Source organism: Vulpes lagopus, chromosome 8, assembly GCF_018345385.1.
Source record: "Vulpes lagopus strain Blue_001 chromosome 8, ASM1834538v1, whole genome shotgun sequence".
Classification (NCBI taxonomy): Eukaryota; Metazoa; Chordata; class Mammalia; order Carnivora; family Canidae; genus Vulpes; species Vulpes lagopus.
In genome coordinates, this window is record NC_054831.1 from 102,621,297 (window position 1) to 102,633,203 (window position 11,907).

An 11,907-nucleotide genomic window follows, 5' to 3' on the forward strand; every position below is an offset into this window, starting at 1 on the left:
TGTTAAAGGAAATGCAAAGGAGGGAAAATTTTCATAAATCACAGAATGCACCAGCCTGATAGCTTGACTTCTTAGTGTTTCTCAAAAGATGGACTGTAAACCTGAATGACTGTTTTGTTTAGATTGGTTGTAAAACTAGGCAAAAGAAGTCTGACACTTTCAGAAAAAAAAATTAAATATGGTAGAAAAAAACCTTTAAAATTAAGTATCTGGATATGTAGAAAGGGAAGTATAACAAGTTTTGACAAGTATAACAAGTTTTATGTCAGTGAAACTGGTTATTCTAAGCTGCTGCTTTATGGTGCAGCCTAATCCAATTGTTTTCTGAGGAAGGAAGTTGGTAGCTACAAATGCAACAGTTGTAAAAAAACACTCTACTATCTCCTATTGTAATCTAGTAACATATTTTTTGAATTGAAGTTTCCGTATGTTTAGATGCCCAGTATATATATATATATATATATATTTTTTTTTTAAATTTATTTATGATAGTCACACAGAGAGAGAGAGAGGCAGAGACACAGGCAGAGGAAGAAGGAGGCTCCATGCACCCAGAGCCCGACGTGAGATTCGATCCCGGGTCTCCAGGATTGCGCCCTGGGCCAAAGGCAGGCGCCAAACCTCTGCGCCACCCAGGGATCCCTAGATGCCCAGTATAAAATGATTTTTAAAAGATGGGCAATGGGGTGTGGACTGATCAACAAAAATATCAGTAAGCAACATTAAAAGTGATGAAATACACACTCCAGGTATAATTAAGTGTCTAAGACTTAAGGACAAAGCTCTCATGCACCTAGAATATTCATTCAGTTCATTAATTAGGAGGCTGTCTCCAGTGAGCTGAGATTAGAGTCTTTGGGATATTACTGCTCACTTGCCCCTACATGTGGCAACTGGTAGAAGTATATCAAAATACATATGGCAACTGGTAAAAGGTATATAAAAAAAATCTTAGCATTATCTTTGTATGATATTAACTTTTACAAATGTATCTGCAATCCACTTATTTCTCCCATTATTCTTCCTTCCAGAAAGCTGGACACTCTCCTTTGGTAGTCTCCGGAATCTTTTCAACATAATCATTTTTCAAGAAAAGGAAATTTTGCTTTGAGCACACATCTATGGTTCTACAATATTTATCAAATGGCTCTTGAAATATCTGATTCTTGGTTGAAGCTAGAAGATATCTACACTGGTTTGAGGAGAGTTGTTATCCTCAGAAGTCTTTTTGTAAATCACTCTTCTTGAGAAGTTCTCCTTTTCGGGATTTATCCAGGTTTTCAAGAAACTGTTCAAAAACTTTTATATAAGGAGCTAGACTAGTCTTCTTATAATCTCTGGTTCTATGTTTGATATCAGATTCAGCTTCATTTCCCTCCTTTCCCTCATCATTAGTGGAAACGGCATCCAATTCATGGCAGATAGAGCTTATGGTTGGAACAGTAAATGGATCAAACTGATCTACTTTCTGTAAATCAATAGGCACAGAAATTCGACCTGTTTTAGGATGAACACTAAAAGGGCTCTTCAATAAATGATTGATTCCTTTGCTAACATTGATATCCAGCCGTGGAAAACAGTACTGGAGCATGATTTCCAATTCAAGCCAGTGCCCACATTTGTCATTTTTGATATCCTGAGAGCTGATGGCTTTCTTCAAACACTCCCAACGCTGAAGTGAATTGTGATGCTTCTGGAAGTTTTGTTGAAGTTTCTCATGAATTGTTTCAGGAACAAGGGCTAAAATTTTATCCCAGGTTTCTTTATTTTCAAGAATATCTTGATCAACTAAGGCATATTCTTCAAAGTATTTTTTTATTATGTTTATAGATTTGCTGACAAAAGGGTGAATTTTTTCACTTAGGTGGACTTTCTTTTTAACGTCCTGACCACCCTTTACAAGACTCAAATACTCAACTATCCCAGAACGTACTGCAGAGGACAATTTTCTAACTGATTCATCACAGACCCAACAATGAACACCTCTCCTTCCAGAATATACCCAGAGACGATGCTTAAATCCAAAGTCCTCCTTCAGTGCTCGGTCGATTATGTGTATGGCCATCGTCATGAGGGTCCAGCACTTAGAACATATGTCTGCAGAACTACAACATCTCCTCACATCGTCATAGTCTGTCATGTCAATGTCAAACACCAGTTCTTTTTCCTGAGCCTGGAAAGCTCCCAGCTTTACTGTATTGTGTTGATTGGGTCTGTGGGAATATACCGCGCCTATATCAATCTTGTATGGGTTCATTTTCTGCATCTCCTTTTCCAGATCCCTCTGGTTGCTGAAGGATTGGTAGCGAATGTAAATATCATCTTTCAACGTGAATGAAAATTCACGGTGTTGAAAGTAATTCTTTATTACTCCGCCATAGTTGAGCCAGCGGTAGTACTGGGCGTAGGGGAAAAGCCTCCGGTAATAAAGCTTAAGCAGCTCGGGCAGCTCGGCCGGGTCATACGTCGCCATGGAGCACGGGACTCAACCTCTGCAGGAGGACCGCAAGAATTGGCGGGAAGCACTGTTTTTGCTTTAAATAGTCCGTTGTCTTTTGAAGAATTTTAAAGGTGTAATGTTGAATAATATTCTGTGGTGTAGATGTATAATCTTTGATTAACCCATTCAGTTGATGGACATTCTGTTTTCTTTCCCACTTTCTGCATATTATGAACAGTGCTGCTTTGAACATTTGTGTGCACATTTTTATGTGGTCATGTTTTCATTTCTCTTGGGTTTATGGTTAGGAGAAATTTCTGGGTTATAAGGTAATTCTGTGTTTTGAGGAATTACTGCAATGTTTTCCAGAATAGCAACATCATCTTATATTCCCACTAGCAGTGTGTAAGGGCTCCAGTTTCTCCACATCCTCACCAACATCTGTTGTTATCTGTCTTTCTGACTAACCATCCCAGTGGATGTGAATTAGTATTTCGTTGTGGTTTTGATGTTTACATCCTTTATAATGTTGAGTATCTTTTCATGTGCTTATAGGCCATTTATTATATCTTCTTCAGAGAGATATTTATTCAGATATTTTATCCATTTAAAAATTTTTTTAAAAGATTTATTCATAAGAGACACACACAGAGACAGAGACACAGGCAGAGGGAGACTCAGGCTCCCTGTGGGGAGCCTGATGCAGGACTCGATATGGGACCCCAGGATCACACCCTGAGCCAAAGACAGATGCTCAACCACTGAGCCACCCAAGTGCCCCATCCATTTTTAAATTCAATTATCTTTTTATTGATGAGTTGTAATAGTTCTTTATAGAGTATAGATACAAATCTCTTAACAACTATGTGATTTGCAAATATTTCTCCCATTCTCCAGGTTCCTTCCACTTTCTTGAGGGTGTCCTTTGGAACACAAATTCTTTTATATTTTAAGATAGTCCAATTTATCTCTTTTTCTTTTTTGTCTGTGCTTTTAGTGTCATATCTAGAAAGTCTTTATCTAACCCAAAGTCATGAAGATTTACTCCTATGTTTTTATTCCTTTGTTTTTTTTTCTAAGGAGAAGTCTAGCTTCATTGTTTTGCATGTGGGTATCTAGTTGCTTCAGCATCATTTATTGTGATGACTATTCTTTCCTTCTTAAACTGTCTTAACCACTCAAGCACATTTTTTGAATCCTCACATTTACTGATGAAAATCATTGGTCTTGCCTTGTTGACGTATCTAGAGTTTAAAGAATGTAGGACAAGTGGATCTGAGATACATTTCCATGGAGCTGCTGAAACTGTCTTCTCCCTTACCAAGTGTCTTCCTATGTGTTTAGCTACAAATCCTTTGGCCTTAGCCAAATGGCAGCCATTGCTTCAATTCCGTATTATTCTTTCTACTTAACATATGATAGGTGGACAGTTCTAAGCAAGACACTACTGATTGACATTGTCTTGAAAGCAGCTCTCACTAACTTTTTAAGAAAGCTTATTTCGATTGTTGAGACCTTTGCAAGAGTGAGAGATTGCTATCAGATAATGTGCTAAGTCAAGAACCAAAATGGATGGAAACAATATTGTGCTAAAGAGTATTAGAAAGAAGGTGAAGCAACTTACCCTTGCAACTCCCAGGCCTCACATCTGTTGCTAAATCTTTTTTTTTCACAAATGGAACTACTAGCACAGCTAAAGTGCTCTTACTATAAGTTCTTTGCATTTATTTGTTTTCATAGAAAGGACTCAGTATTACAGTGATCCTCCCTCTGTTCCCTGCAGAGAGAAACAGTTACACTGGAAAAAAAAAAAAAGTGTCCACAGTGCCAAGTCACCCTGTTGTCACAGCCCTAGGATACCTACTTATTCCAGGTCAGAAGTGACCCTGTTTGCACTCTTTTTTTTTAACCAGTCACCCTCATAATTTTTGCATTATTGATAAGTGACTTCATATTCAGGTTGAGAAGGTTGCACAGCAAAGGGAACAAACAGATAATTCTTACATGAGGCCAGTGCTCCTTGTCATTCATTAGACAGTCTGAGTCTTTATTCAGGAAATATTGGTCCAATGCAAGCTATTGGTTAACAGTGTGGGGACAACAAGTTATGTCCCCTCACTCAAGGACCATCTTTTCAATGAGATGAAACACACACTTCCCAAATGATGCAAACCTACCATAAAGTCGCATGCAGGCAAGGGCCAAAATGAACCAGAAAAGAAAGATTCAATGAGAGCTATTTGAAAATAGAATAGCCTAGAAAATAGCTGAGGTTAGTAAATGTTTCCATTATTAATATTGATAAGAACAAGAAACACAGTAGTGCATCAAGTGCAAGTCAGGACGGAAGTGGCATTTGAGATCACTCTGTTCCACACTGGAAGAAGGGAATCCTTCTTTAGCTTCCTAGAAGAGCATTTGAGAGGATTATTTCCATCTTGAGAGTATTTGATTTTGTAAAATCCTAAAAGAAGACAGAGCTGTAAAACTCTGTCTAGATTCCTAGAGTATCTAGAAGCTACTTAACATTCCAAAAAGTAACAGAGAGATTAAAAAGAGCACCAGCCTTGATGTCATCTGTCCTGGGTTCGAATCATTGTTCTTCCATGGAGCATCTTTGTGATCAGCTTTTTAATAGTAGAGTTTCCAGTATTTCATCTGTAAAATGAGAATAAAAATCCTTAATCTGCTAGCATTGCAGTGAAATTTGGTATTAATGTAAGAGAGAGACATCTGTTACATACTAACTACATTATCAATGAATATGAACTTCATAGTTAAATACAAATTATTTCTTAGCTTGCATTCTTCTCTTTCCTAAATCCACATATAGATGAGATAAATTAACGGTATCATTACCTTTTGCCTCAAATAATTTATGTTTGAACTCTGAGTCTAAAGAAAAGTCAACTGTATTGAAGTCCTGTTTGAAGACATGAATACAGTTAGATAATCACAAAGAAGAGAACGTGTCCCTTTTATAGCAGGAACAGCAAAGTGATTCATTGAAAAGATTCTGTGGTCTAATGATCTTTTTCCCAAAAAAAGCAGTTTGGGGGCACTCTAATAAAAATTTAATGGGCCAATCCACAGTACAGTGGACAATTGACACATTTGAACATGTCCTCTGTTTGTGGAAATTTCCCTACTTTTGAATACTTGAATCCATATGCCCAGTGGCAGGCATATGCCCTTGGTCTCATCACTCCGTTCCTTTGAAATTTCTATTTGGAAGCCAGTTACATGAAGAAGAAGCAAGAGCCACAGAAACCCATTTGGTAACTGAACTAGACCCAGTTTTCTGTGCTCATCCATGCTGTAATATAATAAAAACTCTATTTGGTCTTTGTCCTCCAGGAGGCACATGCTCACTCCAGGGGTTCCTATTCTTTTGGCACAGTTTCAAAGACCTTTGGGAATTTCTGAGTGCACCAGAGGGTCTTTTGTTACTCATAAAGAGCCCATTTGGACCACATATGAGTTTACAGTAATGAGGTGACTCAAGCTGGGTCCCTAAATATCTTTAGAATGGGGTCATTTGCCAGAAAAACTGACATGGTTAGAGGATGGGGTTTTCAGCCCTACTCACTGATTTCCAGAGTGGCTAGAGATTGAGTTCATCATATGGCCAGTGATTTCATCAAAATCAAAGTTTACATAATGTAAGCATGTAAGCTTTGCCATAGGCTGTGTTTTCTAGGGAACTCAGGATAAGACGGAAGTGAAGCAAAACTTTATGTTAGAGGGAGCTGTGACTAATGGCCTGGTGGTAACATCCCATGTCTAATCTCTGCAACATAATCTGTAATGTGTATGCCAACTTCAGGCAAGGTGGACTCCACTGGAGTTATCTGCAAGTATATTTGAATATGATCTCTGGTTGTATAACCCAGAAATAGGTTTTTATTCCTCTCTCAGAGAGGTATTTGCAGCTGAAAATCTTGCCTTACATGGAAAAATAAGAAAAAACTACAAGCTTTATTGAAATCAAAGACTTCCTATTTTGGAGGAGACAGGCTATCTTTTTTTAATGATGGTGATAGATGATGGCCTGTATAATTTTTAAAAATGTGCTTAATTCGTTAAGTAAAAATGACCCTGATTTTATAAAACAAAACAAAAAACAACATGCTTATGAAATTCAAAACTCGTGGAACCACTGGATTTTCCCATTAAGAGAACAGGCTCCTCACTATCCATTCTGTGGCTTTTCTTTGACCCAGATATAAGACGTACTGAGGCTGCTCTTTTCCACAACTATGAAAAGGAGTAATTAATTGGGGACTTAGGGATTATTAGTGAACCAGGGTAGGTGAATGGTGGGTTCTTCTTGTTAGATGTTCATCTGAGATACAACAGAGAAACTACTCACTAGATAGAGACTCTGAAAAAAAATTATAGAAGACCTCTCTCTCATGTAGCCATTCTCTTTTCCTGTTGCCCACGTCAGTCAGACTGTAAGATATAATCAGGTCACCTGTGTCTGCTATTAATAAGACACTGCATTCACTGAGTCCACGTCTTCCAAGGCTCCTCTGCTAAATGAGACTATAATTGTGTTCTTACAAAAATTATTGGGAAACCAGAGGGGACAGACTTCTGGCAGTAGTGAGGTGAAGAGACAGGCTAATATTCTTCACCACCAAAAGCATAAAACTGGGCCAAATTGTCAGAAAGACACCCATTTTAATGCCTGACAAATTGACCAAAGCAAAGGCAAATGACAGATTTTTTTTTAAGATTTTATTTATTTATTAATGAGAGACACAGAGAGAGAGGCGGAGACACAGGCAGAGGGAGAAACAGGCTCCATGCAGGGAAGCCCGACATGGCACTCTATCCCGGGTCTCCAGGATCACTCCCTGGGCTGAAGGTGGCGCTAAACCGCTGAGCCACCCGGGCTGCCCGCAAATGACAAATGACAAATTGAATGGTGTTTTTCCATTAAAACAAAACACAAAACTGCTAGAGCTTTAAGAACAATGGAAGTCTTCAGTCATCTTGCCTGGAGCTGTACTCATCTACTACTGGCTCCATCTCCCTTGGTGCTAGAATATCGTGAGAGGGGGGCCAGTCCCCAGTGGGGCAATGAAAACCAGTAAGCTCAGTTGGCTTCCATTATTTGGAGCAGATAAAGGAGACCCATACTAGGCAGTGTGTCAATAAAAGTCATAAACTTGGTAGACAACAAAAAAGAGAAATGCATAGCTCTGCTAGCCCGAGGTTGCGGCCTCAGTTGGTGAGAATGATGGACCAGCCATAAGTTAAACAAAAAGATCCTAGAGACAGTCATAAAGTATAAGCTCTTTATATATCCCATCTTCATTCATCTCTAACTCCTAACACATACAAGGGAGACCTGACAGGTCCTGGCAGAAGGTCAAAGCTGGGGCAGACTTCACAGAAGGCTGAACCTTGAGTATACTTCCCAATCTACCAAGAGATCCACCGGGAATGGGTAGGTATCTTCGGGATGAAACACTTAAGCACAATATCTGCCCTATCACCGGCTGATCAATCACCAAAAGAGACACTCTGTAGACTCCAGAGCAACCCCTAACAAGCCAGGTGAAAAAAATGAAAAGAATAAAAAAAAAAAAAAATCTGAGCAGATATACCAGTGGCTGCACACCTTTGGAAAGACAGATTCCACAAATGAAACCCAGGTGAGTAAAAATCAAAATCCTCATCAGGGAACATCAGAATCCAGGTTTGCTTTAACATGTTATCTATAATATGCAATTTTCAAAAACAAAATATTGAGACATTCAAAGATATAGGAAAGTACGAACCTTATTCTGGAAAAACATCAGTCAAATGCTGACATTAGCCAAGATGTCAAACAGCTATTTATAAATACAGCTAAAGAATTAAAGGAAAATAAAATGACAATGTGAAAAATAAATATCAGCACTCAGGTCTTATTTTCTAGTACCACTCTCTAATGAAAAGAAACCAAATCTTTAGAGAAATATACCAGATGAACCTGGACTGGACTGACTTGTAGTGTCAGAAAGTAAGAAAGAAAAAAAAATCTCTCAGATTGTATTATAAGTTCTCATATTTAACTCTTCAAAAATTCTTTAGAAACTCAATTTTTTTCTTTCCCTCATTTATGATTATTTTTTCCTTTTCTCTGTGTTTGACCAGAGATAAAAACAGCCATGGTTCCCGTCTCTCCTAGGAGGGGTATGTCCACTTTTGGATTTTTAGTTCATCAGGTTACTTTGCAATCTCAGCCCTCTGGTGGGCTTAAAATGATAATGATTTTCCAATTGTCTGATTTTTTTTTTTGGTGGGAGCAACATTTTCTTGTGACTTCACACATCTTAGAGATGAACTTCCTATAAATGTTTGAAAGCATTCTCACAAATTCTTGCCAAGTGGTCTGGTAAAATCCCGTTGTGCAGTTTTTTTCTGATAGCATCTTCTTCTCCCCACTCTTTTTTCTGGGAAATTTGTACTCCTTCAAATCTGCAGCCACCTGCTACTTGTGCTGAAGTGCGTAACTCAGGGTTTTCAATTTCACAACTGACATATGAAGCCAGAAGAATCCCTGTTGTAGAGTCTATACTGTGCGTTGTAGCATGTTTACTAGCATCTCTCTACTCACTAGATGATGTTAATTGTGTACCGCATGCCCTCTTTGTGACAACTAAAAATTTCCCTGGACATCCCCAGATACAGAGAACAACTGGTAGAGCTTGATCCTTCCTGGGATCAGGATAGGGAGCTGCTCTTGAGTGCTTTTGCTCTTGTGTTATTCTGTATCTACCCATTATAGTGGCACTTACTATATTTTCCTTTATTTGCCTATTTTCTCTCTGTCTCTCCAGTGCATGTGTGTGCTCATGTGCCTGTGTGTACATGCAGACACACTTGTGTCAGGTGAAAAGTTATTTAAAATCCTCTTATGTACTGGAGAAGGTGAATGTTAGGAGGTGGACAAAGCTGATGGGTTGTGAGGATGTAAATAATTTGAAGGAATCAAAGCAGAGCTAAAGATCTTTGAGAAAAGGAAAAGATACAGGGAGATGAAGGCATGTGTGTGTGTTTGTGCACACACATGCGCATGCACATATGTGTGTGCTGACCTGAAAGTATGTTGGGAAGGGGCTGTCCATCCATCCTGTAGAAGGAAATGGGTGGGAGCCAGAGAATGGAAAGAGATCAGTGGGAAAAAGTTTGTGAGGAAAATGACGTTGGCAATTAAAGTGATAATTTAAGGAAGTTAAAGAGGTCTAATTAGGTTTTTTTAGTTGAGTTTTCCTCTGTAGTATAACATTGAACATTCTCTTCATTTTCTCTGAAAAGTCTTCATTACCATAGCATTGTATTGGCTTTTCTAAGGTGGCCCAAGAAGTTCCAAGTCCTACTCTGAGGTAGATGAGCTGTTAACACTCCCGAGGTGGGAGGACGTATGGTGTACGGACACTTGTTCTTAATTATTTCTTGGCACTGTTGTCCTGTTCTGTGTGCTTCTGGAAGGCTGGTTACATCCCTAATACAGAGCAGAGTCCATGGCCTGTAGGAGACTCTCAGTATTGATTGTATAGGTACAATCCTACCTACAAGAGAAGGTAATGGATGAGCATTACCTTCTATCTCAGGACTAAAAGAGTGACCAGTGCATACTATTCTCCAAGCTTATGAGAAAAAGGACTAGCCTGGTCACCCAACCTGGAGAAAGGACTTTCTGTGTATTTTTTATCCTTCAATGCCAGATAAGGATTGGTCATCTTTAGATATAACGTAGGAGTGAGAGGAAGAGAAGGAGGAGGAGGATGAATAGCATTTATTGAGAATTTTCTAACATTTTTGTATCTAATAAAAGATTGAAAGATGCCCCCCCAAGTCAGTTATAATTTTAACACCAATCATCATTGCCAAGACACATTCAAATCTCACAGATACTTAAATGTGAAATAAAAGTTAATATTAGATTTGGAAAAATAGTACGTGTCATGCCCTTTTGTGCATGATTTAAATAGTTAACTCATTTCATCTTTACCACTGGCCTCTAAGGAATCTTATTATTAGGTGGCAGAAGGGCCACTATGTCTGAGTCCTTGGATTTTTTTTTTTTTTTTTGAGTCCTTGGATTCATTCCAAGTTACGATATTCATGGAGAGCTAAGTCTCGCAGACATGACAGTGAGTCCCTTGGTAATTCTGGTAGATTTGAAAAGATATAAATGCAGAAGCTGATAGACAGGATTTAAGAAAGTATATTGAACAAATAAGCAGATGTTTTATTCACAATTATTCCAAGATGTTACTATAACCCACAAATTGGGGCAGGAAACAGTTAAAACATTCGCAAGCCCTGAAAGGGCCCTCTGTGCCAGGTCAGCAGTTTGAATGTGCGCCATACTGTCTGAATACTAAGCAAGACCACTTTCCTTTGCTCTACAGCTGTGGACAGAGAAGGACATTTCTTTGAGGAGGGGAATGGCGGTGGGGGGTTGGGGGTGGGACCTAGATAAAGAGTTTGTTGTTCTTGAGAGGACAGACATCTCAGCATGGTAGTAGTTTTTCCTTCCTTCCCCCCTCAACCCCTCACCCCTACCCCACAAAGGCTTGGGAACATCATGCTGAGGAGGGGAGTCAAGAAACACAAAGAAGATTATGGAGACGCTAGAGAGAAGCAGACTAAGGAGATGTGGCCATCTGAATGAGGAAATGAGCCGGTGGCTAGAAGTGTGGGTTTAGGAGCACAGCAGCTTCATGGGAAAGCTAGCTCCATCGGTTCTCCAGCTGTGTGACTTGGACTAGCTACACGACCTCTTCCTGCCTCGGTCTCCTCATCTGTGAAACACAGACGATACCCCATTAGGATGGGGTAAGGATTGTTAACCTCATGACTGGCACAAAGTTAAGTGCAAGATAAATGTTAGCTATGGTTATTTTGAGACTGAAAAAAATAGCATGCCTCTTGATAGAGAGATGTGGACATGTTAGTACATACAGACCCCATGTGTATCATCCCATGTGTGTGGCTGAGCAGCGTTCTGTGCAATCAGAGAAAGAAGGGAGGCAGCTAGGTATGAGAGAAGATACGACACATGACCAAGTTTGCTGGTGTGTGACCGAGAAACCAAGGCACTAGACCAGAGGCCCTTAGGACAGCCTTCACCCTCTGTGGCAGGAAAGACACAGTGTCAGGTCAGAGATTGCAAGGTGCGCACTGCAGTGACTTCTGTAGCAATTGTCTGTAAACTGCAGCAATTGGCTAAATGACCCATAGGATTGCCTCGCAGGTACAGACATTCGCCTTGAATGATGTTCTTGTCAACATCACTGTTTTGGAGCACCAGTTTTCAACGTTGGCTGAATAACAGAATCATTTGGGAAGCTTTTAAACATGTACAGATTTCTCAACCCTTTTCCAGGCCAATTGAATCAGGATATCTGAGAGGTTCAGGCACCCATATCTTCATGGGCAGCCAAGACTGAGAACCACTGCCT

The 11,907-nt window shown here is 39.4% G+C and overlaps 1 protein-coding gene across 1 annotated transcript; it reads right to left on the reverse strand.

The window, feature by feature from the left end:
• Positions 1-938: 938 nt before the first annotated feature.
• LOC121498112 (DNA primase small subunit) lies at positions 939-2,511 on the reverse strand. Its single transcript, XM_041768114.1, has one exon. The coding sequence runs from the start codon at positions 2,471-2,473 to the stop codon at positions 1,217-1,219; it is 1,257 nt and encodes a 418-aa protein (XP_041624048.1). The 5' UTR covers positions 2,474-2,511; the 3' UTR covers positions 939-1,216.
• Between the last annotated feature and the right edge of the window lie 9,396 nt (positions 2,512-11,907).

Excerpts from the sequence above, each read along its gene's own strand:
- LOC121498112 (XM_041768114.1), bottom strand. The coding sequence starts at position 2,473 with ATGGCGACGTATGACCCGGCCGAGCTGCCCGAGCTGCTTAAGCTTTAT.